Raw genomic sequence first — 17,309 nt, 5'->3', positions numbered from 1 at the left:
CTTCCCTTGGAAGACGGAACCAAAGAGGCTCTTCTGTCCAATTCTAAAGGTAACAAGAAATAGATGTGGCAGATCTTCCCTATTTTCTGATTAATCAAGGTTTCTTGGACTAGGAATTGAATCACCTATGCCTCTGATATTCAGGAAAGAGTGATGTGTCCTCCTTTTATGTTGCCTGGCTGGGCCCCGCCATGTTTGGAAAAATCTATGTCATCGACTCAATAATGTCCCAACAAATAAACAAAGGACCAACCCACCTCAAGGTAGCTGAGGATGCAGTATTTCTGGGCTCCATCCAGCCCGCAGGTAGAAGAAGCCGTGAGCTGTGTGCTGCGACCCACCAGGAGATCGCCAGTGGTAGGATGACAGGCGCTCCTGTGGCATTTATCTTGGGCTTTCGTGAAACTGAGCAACCCTTGAACATAATAGACACAGCTACTTAGAAGGCAGTCTAAGGGTAGCAGAAGGCTTAAAGAAGCAACTGGTTAAGTTGGGAAGTTAATAGCCCATTTATTTTTAAAGCCAGTTTTCTTGATCATTAAGACCATCCAGTTGTGGATGCTGTTGGTGCCCTTGGCTTAATGGAAATCTCTCAGCCTGGGAGGTGATACCTTCTGCGTTCACGTCCCCACCTGGGCCAGTCCATAGCCAGTGACTGATGGGGACACAGTTCAAAAGGCTGTGGCACCATTGCCTCAGCCTGGGATCAACTGTGTGGTGCAATTTATGCTCGGAACATTTTGGATCGGGGGGAGATTGAAGCCAGACTCTAGCTGGGACCACATCCTGTCTCCACTTTCCTTACTTTCTTACTGCTCAGAGCCCTCCCTCAATAACACAAATCCATGCATCAGGCTCTGCATCTAGGAAGCCTGATCCAAGATAGCCCCATATACTAGAAATTCTCTATGTGTCATCTTAGGGCAAATAACAAAGACTAATGCACAGACCTGAGGAAAGAAAATCTCAATGTGGCCTCTTCTACCTATTGTTCTAACCAGTACAAACTCAACTGGAGAATTTAAGAAATCCTTGGGAAATAACTTTCTCTTAAAACACATAGATTCAATTGACCTCCTTTAAAACCTGGATTGTTGGGTTCAGATTCACCACGGAACAGATCGTGCCCCCTCGGGAGTCCCAGACCCACACAAATATGCCCAACTCATTCTGAGGTGCAAAGGCAGGTCCATGGAGAAAGGTTAGCCTTTCAAGTAACTGGAAATCCATAGACAAAAAAATGAACTATAACCGAAACCTCACACCTTATACAAATATTAACACAAAATGGGTCATGGACTTCAATGTAAAATATAAAACTGTAAAGCTATAAAACTCTTATAACACATAGGAGAAAGTCTTTGAGACTTTGGACGGGGTGAAGAATTTCAGGATTGACAACAAGAACATCGTCCATAAAAGGGAAAAATTGGTAAATTGGACCTCATCAAAATTAAAACCTTGTGAATTACACTGAGTGGAAAAAACCCAATCTTTGTTTGAAAATTTTTAATGTTTATTTTTGAGAGAGAGAGAGAGAGGGAGAGAGACAAAGACACAGAGAGACAGAGTGCAAGCAGAGGAGAGTGCAAACAGAGAGAGAGGGAGACACAGAATCTGAAAGCACAGAGCCCGATGTGGGGCTCAAATTCATGAACCACAAGATCATGACTTGAGCTTAAGTCAGATGCTTAACCAACTGAGCCACCCAGGAGCCCAGAAAAAATCAATCTTAAATGGTTATACACTACATGACCCCATTTCTTGAATGACAAAATTTTAGAAATGGAGAACAGATTTGTGGCTGTCAGGGATTAGGAGGTAGGGATGAAGGTGCGGATATAAAAGGGTAGTAGTAGGGCTCCTGGAGGGTAATGGAGCTGTTCAGGATCTTAATTTTGATGATGACCACATGAATAAAATTGTATAGAATTAAATACACACACACACACACACACACACACACACACACACACGTGCATGTAAAACTGGTGCAATCCGAAGAAGGTCAAGGACTATAACAATGTCAGTTTCCTGATTGGGATACTACACTATTGTCATGCAAGATGTTACCATCCAGGGAAACTGGGTGAAAGGTATATGGGAATCTCTCTGTATTATTTCCTACAACTACATGAGAACCTGCGGTAATCTCAAAAAGTGAACAACCCAAATATTCCTCTGTCCCTTCAAAATTACCCCCATTGGCCTCTAGATGGTGAACCAAGTAAATCCCCCACCAACATCACACACACACACACACACACACACACACACACACACAGCCCGCTCTACCTGTTCTTATATACTTTACCCTTGAGACATGAAGACTTATGCCAAGCACAGCGGATTCCAGCAGACAGGAGTGAGGGGGATGGGCAGAAGATGGAAAATTACTCCCAAATGTGGAAGAAGCTTGTTTTTCTCCAGCTTTCTCAATTGTAAAACTCTAAGAATTTGTTGTGGTCTTCTTTCACATTTAATGGATCTCTTTCCTTCAGCGTGCCCTCCAAAACCATAAGCCACTGAAAAGTAATGTTTTACTCTTATGTGCACAGTCCCCACATGATCTATTCTATTCATCTGGTCATTTTGTGATTATCATCAGGCATTAACAGATCATAGTTCTACAGCTAAGAATATGATACGTAATGTCTCCTTCTACACAGGTTGCCAAATACCTGTTTGGACAAGGAATTTTCGGTCTTCACTCTCATTGCAAAATTACCATCATTCCAGAACAAAGGGACAGCTCTGCTTTCTCCTTGAAGACAGATATGTGATGAAAGTGAGCTCCATCTACGCTTCCATTTCATTGTATAATAAATGGTCCTAGTTGCTTAACATGGATTTTTCCTTTTATTCACCCAACAATCCAAACCCAGATCTCCTTTTATTTCCTAGACTTGACCTGTAAGATAAATAACTAATCAGAAGTTTGGGCTCCTGTAGGCGGAGGCTTTTTAAAACAAGTCAGGTATAAAAATCTCTGCTAATGCTATGTGTGGATTAGCTAAGACTTCCCTTCCAGGGATTTATTCTTCTAGACAAGTTCCATCCTGAATTCTTTTATTGGAATTGCTGCCTTAGAGATCTAACATGTTTTTATAACCCGACTTGGCCTAACTTGTTTTGATCAGATGTGTACTTTTCAGAAATAAAAGTATCCCAGGACTTAGGGAAATTGAACTATTATTCATGTAATTTTCTAAATGCAAATATGAATTTCCGGGCTCAAATACTTGGCCCAAAGTGGCTGGAAACCTAAGCAGTTAAAGCTTCATGCCTGAACACAGATAGCCTTAGCAGTACCCTTCCTGGGTTGAAGTTTTCAACTGCCAGATTATCACATCAGCAACAAGTTGGAATTGGTTCAGAAAATAAAGATGCTTGTGTCTTTAGAGAATCAATGCATTCTTCAAAGACGACATACAACTTGAAGATATGATCTTAGTAAACACCAACTTAGGAGACCTGGTCATTTAAAGAAAAGGTACAGCAAATGTTCTGTAAAGTGAGGGATCATTTTGTAGAAATAACCATTATTATATAATCTCTAACTTGGCATATCGTTCTCATGTTCTTAAACACAGGAGATGTTTTCATAGACTTTAGAGATCACTTCAGAGTTCTAGAGGCTGTAAACACACATATATACACACATGCACAAACACACATTTATTAAGGGCAAGAAAACTTACAAAGAATGCATGTTAGATAAGGTTTGTACTTCGCGTCCAGTTCCCAAAACCTGGGGCCAATGCACATTTTAGGATTCTTTTCCCTAAACTTCCTTAGTCAGAATGCAAGACAACATGTTTCAATAGGCTCCGGTTTTCATATAATTGTCTATGGTTGAACTACAAACCAGAAAATGTTCAACCGATGATATGGGATTAACCATATATGGTAATATATTATGGTAACCATGATGTGGTAGTTTGACCATAGGCAACCCTAGAGATTTGGGCTAGATCAGAGTAAGTTTACATTTAGAAACTCAGGATCTACTGCAGTGAGGACTTTGTTCTGCCCAGGTGAATTTAGTTTTGAAGCTCTTTCATCCTGAGAGAAGGGTCTCCTGAATGAGGAGGGAATCTCTGAGCCACTGTGCAATGGTTTAGAACTTTGGCAAAATGTGAGGAAGTTATCCTAATGGCGATTCAGCGATTCTTAGTAGCTGCTTCTGATTTTGAACACTAGTTTAGTTCCAAAGAGAGCATCCGAGGCAGATATAGATTGCAACAACTCTTCTCTGGCCATCTGAGGCCAGATCTAAGCTTCATTGTCCTGGGGGATGCAGTGTCACCAGTCTCTGCTCCCACTGGCTTGCGGCTCACCTCTCGGTGGCAGAGAATTTTCAGCAGAGAACAAATGAGCATTTTCTATTTCGAGGTATTCTTCTTTCGTCCATCACCAGCAAATCTAACGGGGAGATTGCCTCAGGGCTTGGGAATTGCAAAATTAGAAAATGAAATTCTTAAAGTTTGCTGCCATGAAGAAACTCAGCATGAATCTTTGAAGAGAAGATTCTAAGCAATTTAGTTAGTACTTAGGAACCAGAAGCAGGGCGGTTATTGAAAAGTCAGGATCAAAGAGAGTAATTGTTGGAAACATCCTCTCGATGACTAATGTAAATTATTCTCAGCTTATTAAAGACAGCAGACGCATGGAGGTTTAGCAAAGAGCCGCTGCTTAGTCAGAGGGAATTTTGCCTGTAAATTCTTCACAAGCAATTGTGTCTTGTTACTGGGACAAGTGCTACATTCAAAACAGATTTATGCTTAAAAATTAAAATGCATTGGGGCACCTGGGTGGCTCAGTCGGTTGAGCATCAACTTCGGCTCAGCTCATGATCTCGTGGTTTATGGGTTCGAGCCCCGTGTCAGGCTCTGTGCTGACAGCTCAGAGCCTGGAGCCTGCTTTGGATTCTGTGTCTCCCTCTCTCTCTGCCCCTCCCCAACTCACACTCTCAGTGTCTCTCCCCCTCTTAAAAATAAACATTAAAAAAAATTAAAAAGAAATTAAAATGCATTATGTTTTTAAATTAAGAATCTGAAACCATGTCTACTTTCTTTAGTAAATTTACTTAATTATCTGCTGATAATACTATATTCCACGAAAGAGGATCGAAATAGCTATGTGTGGATAGTAAACATGTGGGAGTTGACATGCCTAGTCGCTTGACACAATGATACAGCACAAAAACCATGAAAATATATAGTAGTACAGAAAAAAAAGAGGTGGATAGGTTTTAAAATATTTTTACTGAATATTTTAGAGCAATTCAATACAAGCGGAAAATGGATTTTGACGACTAATACTCACCCAGGTGTAAAAGAAAGGTCAGTGGAAATTGCATCCTTCTGTCAGGAAATGATTAAAATCAATTTTTCTAGGTAAAAAAAAAAAAAAAAAAGGAGGTGAAAGTCAGCTACTGATAGAATCAATAATTGCCATCGATTTTCAACGATTTGAAAATTTGTCTGATGATTCTTGAGTAAGAAGACACAAAGTATCTACAGTGCCCAATTCCTTCAAAATAAGAGTGTATATAAAATTTTTACCAATATTTGCCATTTTTTGAAATCAGAGAATGCAATAGTTTGTAGGAAATAATGTGAAACAAATATAATTTCCTGTGCATATTTTAACTTTATTTATTTATTTATTTATTTATTTATTTATTTATTTTTAAGTAGGTTCCACCCCCAGCATGGAGCCCAATGTGGGGCCCGAACTCACGAGATCAATCAAGACCTGAGCTGAGATCAAGTGCCAAATGCTTAACCAACTGAGCCACCTAGGTGCCTTCTGCAAATTTTTATTTTAATCGATTTTTGTCCTCTTATTATTTAGAAAAAATGTTTCATTATGCAATTAGTCTGTAGTCATTATTGAAGAAATAGAAAAATCAGACAGGCAAAGTGAAGGAATTATTATCTGTAGGACTACCACCGAGGGAAAAGTGGTTAGTATCTTGGTATACATTCTTCCATACTGTTCCCCTTGCATAAAAGTATTTCTCAGAAATAATATCATACTGTATGCTTGTTTTAATCAATGCATCCCAGACATCTCTCTGTACCAACAAATACAATTTTACATCAGTAATATTCAACCTAGTGAGGGATATCAGGATCACCTGGGGGCTTCCACAGACCAAATTTGTGTCCCCCTTTGGAGATTCCTTCTAGATAGAGGGCCCCCCAAGTAATTGTGTGGGGAAGCCTAATATCGATAGGAGTATATATGCCCCTTAGGGGTTGGGTGGAAAGAAGGTAAAATACTCTTTTGCACCAGTATCTTAAATTATCTGCATCTCAATGCAGGGACTAGAATTTATTTAATAAATACCCTATTGGTTGATGTGTACTTTGTTTTTAATATTTTCCTGTAGTAAATAATTTTGCTAACTCTTTCTTCACATCCTTAATTATTCCCCAGGATAAATTAAGTGGGGTGGAAATAATGGCTCAAAGAGCATGTGTGTGTTTGGGTGTCTGAGTGTATACAAACATATGCGTGCATATAAAGAGTACATATATATGCATATATGCATACCGTGTGTGTGTGTGTAAAGCTGTCGATGTTACTGCCATGTGCAAATTTCATCCCAATGTACACACTTACCAGCAGCCTATGAGAACAGCTGCTGACTTGAGCCCTTTCCAACACTGAGTATTAGGAATTTTTAAAGCTTTGTCAATTTAAAGAACAAAAAATTATATCTCATCATCATTATTATTTATTTAAATTCATGTGAGTTACCATATAGTGTAGTATTGATTTCAGGAATAGAACCCAGTGATTCATCACTTACATATAAACACCCAGTGTTCATCCTGACAAGTGCCCTCCTTAATGCCCATCACCCACTTAGCCCATCTCCGCACCCACCTCCCCTCCAGCAACCTCAGTTCATATTTAAGAGTCTCTTATGATTTGCCTCCTTGTTTTTAACCTTATTTTTCCTTCCCTTCCCCTATGTTCGTCTGTTTTGTTTCTTAAATTCCACATGAGTGAAATCGTACTTGTCTTACTCTCACTGACTTATATTGCCTAGCATAATACACTCCAGTTCCATCCCCGTTGTTGCAAATGACAAGATTCAATTCTTTTTGATGGCCAAGTAATGTCCGTTGTGTGTGTGCGTGTGTGTATACACACATATATATATATATATGTATGTGTATATACACACACGCACACACACACACACCCCACATCTTATCCATTCATCAGTCCTCCTCATTATTATTTTAATGTTTTTATTTGGATAGTAGTGAGTACAAAAATGCTTTTCCATGTATTTACAGGTGAGAATTATTTTTGCCATTCAATCCTTCGAGGCTTTTCCTAGTGAATCCTGTGTTTTCCTCCCTCCTCCACGTTCCAAGTCCCTCTAATCTGACGTGCCTGGCACTCCACTGGCACATCACCTCTCTCTGAACCCTCTTCTCATGCTGTTTCCTCTGCCCTTAATGCCACTCTCCTAAACTCAAACACCATCCTCCTTATGAAGTCTTTTTTTTTTAAATGCCTGATCTTAGGTGAATTTCGTTCTGCGATCCAAGTTCTTAGCGCACGCAGCCTGGGCTATAATGGGACGCCCAACATCACAATGAAATGACTCTCTGAGAAGCAGTGGGCCCCCTGCAGCATCTCGAACTGAAAATGAGCTCTCTTTCTCTCTCTTATAAAAGTCTGCAGTTTTGGGCTGATGACTGTATACAGAACCTTGTTAAGACCCACAGGAGAATCCAGAATGGAGCCTTCAGAAAGTCCATTCTGTACGGGTCACCTGAGCACTTTTTCTAGGTGGCGCTTTCTTGTCGCCTTTTCCACAGTCAGAGCATGTGGCTTTGGTCATTCACTCGGCTACACTTTGGACAACATGAACCACCTGTCCCAGCCTGATGTTGCCCAGAAAGACTAACAGCTTAGTTATTCTTTTAATAAGAATGGGCAATATAAGCAAAGTTTGAAAATATTTTCTATAACCCAAGAGACCAAATTCAGTGAGATTCTGATGTATGTGAATGATCTACAATTCAGGGCTTGAGATGATCTGGCCTCTGGGTTGAAGGCAATCGAAGAAGTTACCCTGGCAATATCATGGGCATCCCTGTTTCTCTCCAGCAGGGACCATTCCCAGGGCATATTCCAAACTGAAAGACTGTTTCCAACTACAGACCACAGGCAAAAATCTCCTTCCTTTGGGGAAGGTGGGAGGGATGTAGACTGCACAATTCTAAGGACCCAGGTGTAGAGAGAAAGAGGCAGAACTACCATGCTGATCACAAAAGATTGCATGAAAGGAGTGCCTTTTTCAGGGCATTTGGGGGGGACAAACTTTCTTAGTATCACAGTTCATCACATTTCTGTGATGAAAATAGACTTCTGGGAATTTTCTCAGTCCTAGAATTATCTTCAAGCTACAGCAAAAATCATGATACAAGACAGTGAGTTTCCCAGCATGCATCAGCCGAGTTCAAGAGTGACTTGCCCTGAAAAAAAGGAAGTGGGGTGGTACGCCTGGGTGGCTCAGTCGGTTAAGCATCCAACTCTTGAACTTGGCTCATGATCTCGGCTCATGATCTAGGGGTTCATGAGATCGAGCCCTGCGTCGGGATCTGTGCTGACAGCATGGAGCCTGCTTGGCATCCTCTCTCTCCCCCTCTCTCCCTGTCCCCCACTCACACGCTCACCCTCCCTCCCTCTCTTTCTCTCTCTCTCTAAATATTAAAAAAAAAAAAGAGAGAAGGAGAGCACTAGAAGAGGAACCCAAACTAGACTAGAATAGATACTTCTCTTAGTAATAATAGATACTCTTACTAATACTAGCTCAAGGAGTATCACCAGTTTCTCAGTGAAGGCATGAATGACACAATCATTGAACTTCTCGATAATTCCCCTGCGGGCTGAGCACCGTCACAGCCCTGGTGGCACCTTAGAAGCACCTGGGAAGATTTTTTTCATGACTCCTATTTTTTTTTTATTTTTTGTAACGTTTTATTTATTTTTGAGACAGAGAGAGACAGAGCATGAATGGGGAAGGGGCAGAAAGAGAGGGAGACACAGAATCAGAAGCAGGCTCCAGGCTCCGAGCCATCAGCCCAGAGCCTAACGCGGGGCTCGAACTCACGGACCGCAAGATCGTGACCTGAGCCGAAGTTGGACGCTTAACCGACTGAGCCACCCAGGCGCCCCTCATGACTCCTCTTTAAAAATATTTGCTTATAGGGGCACCTGAGTGGCTCAGTCAGTTAGGCATCCAACTTCAGCTCAGGTCATGATCTCACAGTTCATGAGTTTGAGCTCCGCGGCGGGCTCTGTGCTGACAGCTCAGAGCCTGGAGCCCGTTTCGGATTCTGTGTCTCCCTCTGTCTGCCCCTCCGCTGCTTGCACTCTGTCTCTCTCATTGTGTCAAAAATAAATAAACATTTAAAAATTTTTATAGGGGTGCCTGGGTGGCTTGTTCGGTTGAGCGTCCGACTTCGCTCAGGTCATGATCTCACGGTCCATGAGTTTGAGCCCTGCGTCAGGCTCTGTGCTGACAGCTCAGAGCCTGGAGCCTGTTTCAGATTCTGTGTCTCCCTCTCTCTCTGCCCCTCCCCCGCTCATGCTCTGTCTCTGTCTCAAAAATAAATAAACATTAAAAAAAATTTTTTTTAAATATTTGCTTATTTTATGATATAATCCACATAACACAAAACTCACCATGTTAATCATTGTAAAGTACATAGGAAATACATTCACACTGTTGCCCAACCAAGCTCCAGAATTCTCTTCATCTTGCAAAACTGAAACTCTCTATCCGTTAAACACTTTGTCAATCTCCGGTCCCCCCAGCCCCCGGCAACCACCCATCTATGTTTTGCCTCTCTCTGAACTGGACTACCCCAGGCACCTCATATAAGTAGATTGTACAGTACTTGTCATTTTGTGACTGGCTTGCTTCACTTAGTATAATGTTTTCAAGTTCATCGTGCTGCAGCATGCCAGAATTACCTTAAAAAATTTTTTAATGTTTATTTTCGAGAGAGAGAGAGACAGAATGTGAGAGGAGAGGGGCAGAGAGAGAGGGAGACACAGAATCTGAAGCAGGCTCCAGGCTCCGAGCTGTCAGCACAGAGCCCGATGTGGGGCTCAAACCCACGAACTGCGAGATCATGATCTGAGCCAAAGTCGGATGCTTAACCAACTGAGCCACCCAGGCACCCCCCTTTCTTTTTAAGGCCAAATATTTCATTGTATATACCTGGGGAGATTTTTAAACTGCCAACGTTCAGGCCCAATTCAGACCAATTCAATTAGAATGGCTGGAATTAGAATGGCTGGGGTAGCACTCAGGTGCCAGTGTTTATCATGCTGCCCAGGGGATTTTTAACTTTTATTTATTTATTTTGATGGGGGGGGGGTGGGGTTGGTCAGAGACAGGGAGAGAGAGAATCCCAAGCAGGCTCTGCACTGTTAGCATGGAGCCTGACACGGGGCTTGAACTCGTGACCTGTGAGATCACGACCTGAAACCAAGAGTCAGGCTTAACTGCCTGAGCCATCCAGGTGCCCAACCCCCAGAGGATTCTAATATGTATCCAGGGTTGAGAGCCACTGATGGCTGGTGAACACCTAAAACTCACTAACTTGCCCACATACCTGCCCTCCTGCTGGATTCTGTCCTAAAGGAAGGGAATACTCAATGGTTCCCAAACTTTGCTGCCCATTAGAATCACCTGACGAGCTTTAAAACTCCAGCTTTAAAACATTTTCCACCAATCAAATCAGAATATCTGGGGGTGGGGTCCCAGCAACAATTCTTTTTTTTTTTTTTAAAGATTCTAGATGATTCCAACGTGCAGCGAAGTTTGGGAGTCCCTGGCGTTACCATGGCCCAACTTGCTTAGCCAGAAACGTGAGGGTCATCCTCGATTCCTCCCGGTCACATTTTCAAATATACATCTGATCCTGTCTCCTTAAACGGTAGTTCTCAAAGTGTGGTCTGTGGACTTAACAAGGTGACCAGTTCATCCCAGTTTGCCTGGGACGTTTCCGGTTTTAGCACTGAAACTTCTGAGGTCCTTGGAATGCCCTTTAGTTCTGGGCACATTCAAATGTTGGTCACCCTACTGGCTCAGCAGCATTGGTGTCACCTGGGAAATACTCAGAAATGCAAATGATCAGGATCCTGCACAGGACCCATGGATGCAGAAAGTCTAGGGATGGGGCCCAGCACTCTGCTGTAAGGAGCCCTCCAGAGGAGTCTGGTGTATGTCCCAGTTTGAGAACCACCGACCTCAGGAACTCCGGGGCGACATTCTGAAGGACAGAGATGGTGCTGTTCCTGGGGACGGCTGTCACACTTCACAAGAACCTACCCTGTGGCACGTGCATTTTTAGCTGTCTGTGTGGTCTGGGTGGCCCCCTACTTAAGGCACTGCAGGCCCAGGCTGTGGTATTGGGGGCACAGAGCAGGTGGGTGGGGGCACCCTTCACTGAGCTGTGTGTCAGCTAGACCAGGCCTGTCTCTGCATGCTCTTATTTTTTTTATAAACGTTTATTTATTTTTGAGACAGAGAGAGACAGAGCATGAACGGGGGGAGGGTCAGAGAGAGGGAGACACAGAATCTGAAACAGGCTCCAGGCTCCAAGCTGTCAGCACAGAGCCCGATGCGGGGCTCGAACTCACGGACCGCGAGATCATGACCTGAGCCGAAGTTAGACGCTCAACTGACTGAGCCACCCAGGCGCCCCTGAATGCTCTTCTTAGAGCTTGGTCAGTGAAGGCCTTTTTCTGGCTCTCAATATCCAAGAAAGATTTTTCCACTAGAATAGAAGCTTCTTATATTGTTAATGAGCTTCCAGACAGGAAACAGAAAAAAAAAAAAAGTTTTCTTTCTTTCCTATAGGAGGTCTCTCCTATGAAAGTCCTCATCTGAGTGTGTGTGTGTGAGGGGTGGGGGGGGAGGGGGCGGATTCTAACCTCCACGGCTGTTGTGATCTCTTGTAAGGCGTAAAGTATATTTACTCTCTATTTTGGGGGGACACCTTTACTAAGATGACTCACATATCATAAAATTCACCCTTCCAGCGGCTTCTAGTTTTTCACAGAGTTGTGTAACAATCACTACTAGCTAACTTTAGAACATCTTCCCTATCCCAGGAAGAAACCCACACTCTTTGGTACTTACCCCTACCCCTGTCCACCTCTCCCCGAAGCCCCAGGGAACTATTAATCTACTTTCTTTCGGTGGATTTGCCCATCCTAGATACTTTATGTAAATGAAGTCATGCAATATGCGGTCTTTTGTGACTGGCTTCTCTCATTTAGAATAATATTTTCTTTTTTTTTTTTAAGTGTACATGAATTTTTATTGTTGCAATATTTCTAACATTAAAAAATTGGATAAACCTATGTAACCCCAAAAGAACACTAGTTAAATAATTTATGATACATTACTATAATAGAATACTATGCAGATTTTTTTTCCCGTATGTATTTTAAAAATCTAGCATAATATTTTCAAGGTATACCCTTTATTGTAGCTGGGATCAGTACTGCAATTCCTTTTTTATTCCTGAATAATATTCCAGTATATGGATATGCCATTTTGTTTATCTGCTCATCAATTCATGGACATTTTTTCCTACTTTTTGGCTATTATGAGTATCGTTGCCATGAAAGCTTATCTACAAGTTTTTGTATGAATGTATGTATTTTCATTTCTCTTGGGTAAGTGCGTAACCATAGAAAAACATACTGTTTTCTTTTTCTTTCTTTCTTTTCTTTTCTTTCTTTTGTAGGCTTCATGCCCAGTGCAGACTCCAATGTGGGGCTTGAACTCACAACCCTGAGATTCAGAGTCAGACTCTTAACTGACTGAGCTACCTGGGCACCCCAAGCATTCTGTTTTCTTAAACAAATTCTATGACCTTGACTACACCTTCCTAGTAGATTGTAAACACTTGAAGGCAAACTTTCATCTTCTTGTCCTCAGAAGTACATAGAAAAATATCAAAAGCATTTGTTGAATCGAATTCACTGCAGCTTGCACTGGTGTTAAAATACATCACTGTCTGACCTTGACTTTAACTGCATGTGTAGCATATTGTAGCTTGATTTTTATTGCTGGATCTTCCACCACCTTCCCCTTATCTGTCCTGACCTGAAGGCCTTGACTGTGCCCTGGAGGGGCCTGTCCCTGCTGGGGCTGCTTTGGCCTTGGTTTCATAATCCTCATGTCAATTCCCAATCCTGGGTGTTCGCCAGGGCTCATCTTTCTCCTGCTTCTTTCCCCACAGCCTTATTCTGTGGCTTCTAGTTCCTGACTTTTTCCCCACTTCCACATTTCTTTGCTTTCCAGAGTCCCAGCGTGAATCTAAGGGTGTCTTTAAACCTGAAGAGTTAAATATTGTGATAGGAGGCACCTGGGAGATAAATAGGGCTATAGGTGTAATCACTCCTCCGCACTCCTAAGTTTGTTTTCATGTCACAGCTGGAAGAAACTCTAAGGGAGCCCATCCATTCTCGGTCCTTGTCTCCATTTAGAACTGATCTAGAACAATCCTTAGGGAACCAATCCTGAATCATATCCTGTGAAGGATTTACAGCTTTCAGGTCAGAAGAGCTGGCCTGGGGCCGAAGCATTCACACATGGGATTCTACAGGGCACAGAGGCATGATGGGTAGAAAATGAGCTGGAGTCCCCAGCTTTCTTTCCTCCACCCAAGTGGTGGCAACACTGGGGTTTCAAATCCTTTGATCCAGCTATCTCTGAAATCCGTGAGGCACGGGCAATGAAGAGGTGAATTAATTCTGGTTAATTTAGGCTACTAAAATTATTCTCCCTGAAGTGTCCAATAAAATGTGGTAAAGGGTGACTGAAATCATCCTTCATTTTCTTACTTCCCTATGTCACTTTGCAAGTGGGTTCTTGGCATCCTGTTACCAGTTAATTCCTTCTATCTCCTCTCACTCAATTCTACCTCCTGAAATAGAATCCCCTTCCTTCTCAGTGAAGGTGGATTATGGCTGATCCCTGTAATTACACTGGAAATGCCCGTATCAGCTTTCCTAGTTGTCACCCACGCAATGGTTCTCAAAGTGTTCCTTTGCTCCACAGAGAACACCAAGTCTGGAGACAGTTGTGGCTGTCACGTAGAGGAGGTGGGTCTACTGACATCTAGTGGGCAGACCAGGGATGCTCTAAAGAGTTTCCTACAATGCACAGAGTAGCCCCATCCCCTTAAGGAAGAATTACCAACAGTGCCCTTAGCCGGCGCCTTGTCACCCCGCATTCCATTTCCATAAATTGCACGGCTCTGGTCTTGCTCCCAGTTTTCTGCTCCCCATTTTAGATGATCTAAGTCCCAAACTTGAGGGGTACTGGAGTATATAGTCTGGCGACATTTACAAATTCTGCTTTCTGAAATCGCCCAGTCACTGTAAAACCCATGTCTACACATACAACACATGTTTAGGTTCAGCGGCCATCTTCTCCACACCCTCCTTCACCAGGCTTGCCATCTAATTAGTGCTGCTTTTCTGGCTGGTGTGCCAGGACTGAATGTTGCAAAGCTTCACAGGGGCTACCTGAAAACGTTTTCTTGCTAAACCCATTGGTGAGCTTACGTGGCATTTGTAAAAGGAACTGGGATGAATAAGCAGAGTATCACCCCTCATTTGGACAAGGAGCATGAAAATACACTTACAAAGGCGGTGATTGCATTTTGGTAATTGTTTCATAGATGTTGCTACAGGATAGTGGCCTTAAACCTTACCCAGTATCGCAATCAACAGTCAAGGATGTGAAACTGACAGTAACTAATTTCCCAGCACTGCTGATCGATTTTAATTTACTGACCACGAACATTACCTCATCTGTCCTCACCTGCAGGCTGTGCTCAAGCCGACATCTTGTCAAAGAGTTTCTTATTTTGTCGTCAAAATGTGGAGGAAACAGATGAAGACATGAGAGAGATTTACTGTCAAGCTTCCCCACACGGTGCTCGACCCACACGTGCAGCCAGTGTCTGGTAAACAGCCCGCCTGTAGCCTTCCTTCTGCAAATTGTACAGTAATCTCCAACACTGGGGGACATTATAATCTATATATTGATATCAGTCCTTAATTATTTTTCTGGCACACTTCGAATGGGTTATTTTACACATTTACACATGACCGTTCTCATGGAAATCTTACACGTAACTTTCCCTCATCCATCGAGTTCGTGCTTTCTTTTCCCCCACGTTACATCAGGAATCATTAGAGATTTCAACTGTGTCGCCTAAATTGCATCGCAGTGAGGAACTCAGAACGCGAAGCGAGAAAGCTCTTCCTTTCCGTGCCAGCAGACCCCAGGTTTTCCTTTAAAGCTTACGATTTATACACACCTAAGATATTAACAGTATATTTTGAAGATATGGGTGGCTCCATAAAATTGGAACTTGCCCCCCATTGTCACAAGTTACAGCACCGTGATAAAACAGGTATTCGCCTAATACACAATTTAAATTGTGCTGCCGAACATTACATCCATGGAAGCTTCCTCCAAGGAGCAGAAAAGCTCAAGTCACCGGCTGCACTGTGCACGAAGCACCACTTTTTCCCATTGGATATTGTATTGTGTATACATGTCTTCTGTATAAACGTTACCTGATTATTTATCGTTCATGTGAAAGTAATGATAATCCCTCTCTGATATATGCTCTATGCTGGCTCCCCACGTACCCAACAAATTCTGAATTTGCTGATTCCTTCACTTAATCCAAAAAACCCAAAAAACACCAAGTTGTCAGTGAGACAGAAGGCGAGACTTACCGGGATTTGTGAGGCTGTGTTGAGAGGCCCAGGCAACAAACGGGGCGTGTAAAGGCACACCTGAAAGTGAGAGTCAATTTAAGCAGAAAACGTCTCCCCTGAGGCACCTGTGGGGAGGGAAGAAAAGATGAGAGGTATTCTAGAACCTGCCATAAAAGAGGAGTCGAGAAGTTACTTGCCTTAGGTTTTGACTTACACATGCGCACACATGCGCGCACGCACACACACACACACACCTTGTGTACAGAGGAAACGAGCTTGCTTTTACAGCAAATGTCTTTCATTGATGTGCCAGAATTTTGAAAACAGTGACCCGGGAGTTATGTGGATCAGGGTTAGCAGCAATAAACTGCAACATTTCTACCAAATTTGTAACTAAGTTCCAGGCTCCCCTTAGCGCTTCCTACAGTGTGAAATTAAGGAGAAACACTTAGACAATCAAAGGCAGGTGCCCCACTCTCTCCAGCAATGGCTTGCCTGTGAGAGCAGCTCTAAATTCCTTTAGATGAAAGCTGTGGGCACATTCAAGCCCGTTTCACTTACTACTTGCAATCATAATGCTTTACAAAGTGGATCTCAACCTGGAAGAGAGTGGCTGATAAATGCAGACGTTTTTATTATTCACTAACTTGTATAGTCTGTTGCCTGCACATCCGACTTTGCCTTCAGACCCCAGGACTCTGGTGGTCTGGAGAGGAGAATCCATGTCTGATAAAACTTACAGAGAAAGAGCGAGCAACAGTCCGTGGAATATTTTGTCTCCCTCAATATAAGTAGTAAGCTTATTCCTCCAGAAATGCAACCTGTGGACAAAGTTGACTAGCGTGTTTCACTGATTTATATTATTGACATTCGTCAAAGAGAAACCATGGCTCTTAAAACCATGGATTTAAAAACCCAGGAGGCTAGATCATGGCTGGGCCAGTAATTGCTGCCCACGACACAATGTGTGTTCTCTGTCAGGGTGGGAAAAGGTCAGTCTTTCACGATTCACTCAGCCTTGGAAATCTCTCCGCTTTTACCTTTCCCCAGATACTTTGGTAGCGCATGCTCTAATCTGGAAGTTCTGGAAATGCTACCAAGTACCTCCCAGGTTGGGAGAGATGGGCTTTTATTAATCCGGTATTTAATTGGATGTGAATATATAAGTCATTAAGCACATAATGTTTATATCTTCATCTACCAAAGAGATAAACAGAAAAAATTCCTCTCTTCTATCTTCCCCTTAAATGTAGGGGTTTCCTCTGAGCTCTATCACCTGCACAGTCTCTGTGTATATTCCTCGGGCAAACTCATTCCGATAGCTTAATGGCTTAAAACCACTTCGCTCTGTATCTCCAACCCCACATTTTTCCTGACCGTTGGCTCCATGCTTCCAACCGCCTGCTGACCGCTCTCCCTGGATGACTCACCAGGACCTCAAACATGACGCTCACCGTTCACGGTTGACGTCTCCTGTTATTCAAACCTTTCCATCTTCCTCATTT

At 42.7% G+C, this 17,309-nt stretch overlaps 1 protein-coding gene across 4 annotated transcripts in view; it reads right to left on the bottom strand.

Moving 5' to 3' along the window:
* LAMB4 (laminin subunit beta 4) overlaps nucleotides 1–15,964 on the bottom strand; it is a 110,556-nt gene extending 94,592 nt beyond the window's left edge. For 3 of the 4 annotated variants that reach the window (XM_045494430.1, XM_045494433.1, XM_045494434.1), the window contains exons 1-3: nucleotides 15,823–15,964; nucleotides 5,329–5,395; nucleotides 258–415 (exon numbers count right to left, since the gene is read on the bottom strand). In XM_045494430.1, the coding sequence (XP_045350386.1) occupies nucleotides 258–415; nucleotides 5,329–5,362 (192 nt within the window). In that variant the 5' untranslated portion in view covers nucleotides 5,363–5,395; nucleotides 15,823–15,964. Of the gene's footprint in view, nucleotides 1–257; nucleotides 416–5,328; nucleotides 5,396–14,893; nucleotides 14,934–15,822 lie in introns of all 4 variants that reach the window. The other variant, XM_045494431.1, reaches the window with a different exon arrangement.
* Between the last annotated feature and the right edge of the window lie 1,345 nt (nucleotides 15,965–17,309).

The sequence above is a fragment of the Leopardus geoffroyi genome, chromosome A2 (genome assembly GCF_018350155.1).
Source record: "Leopardus geoffroyi isolate Oge1 chromosome A2, O.geoffroyi_Oge1_pat1.0, whole genome shotgun sequence".
NCBI classification, from domain to species: domain Eukaryota; kingdom Metazoa; phylum Chordata; class Mammalia; order Carnivora; family Felidae; genus Leopardus; species Leopardus geoffroyi.
This window is presented reverse-complemented; position numbering and strand designations above follow the sequence as displayed.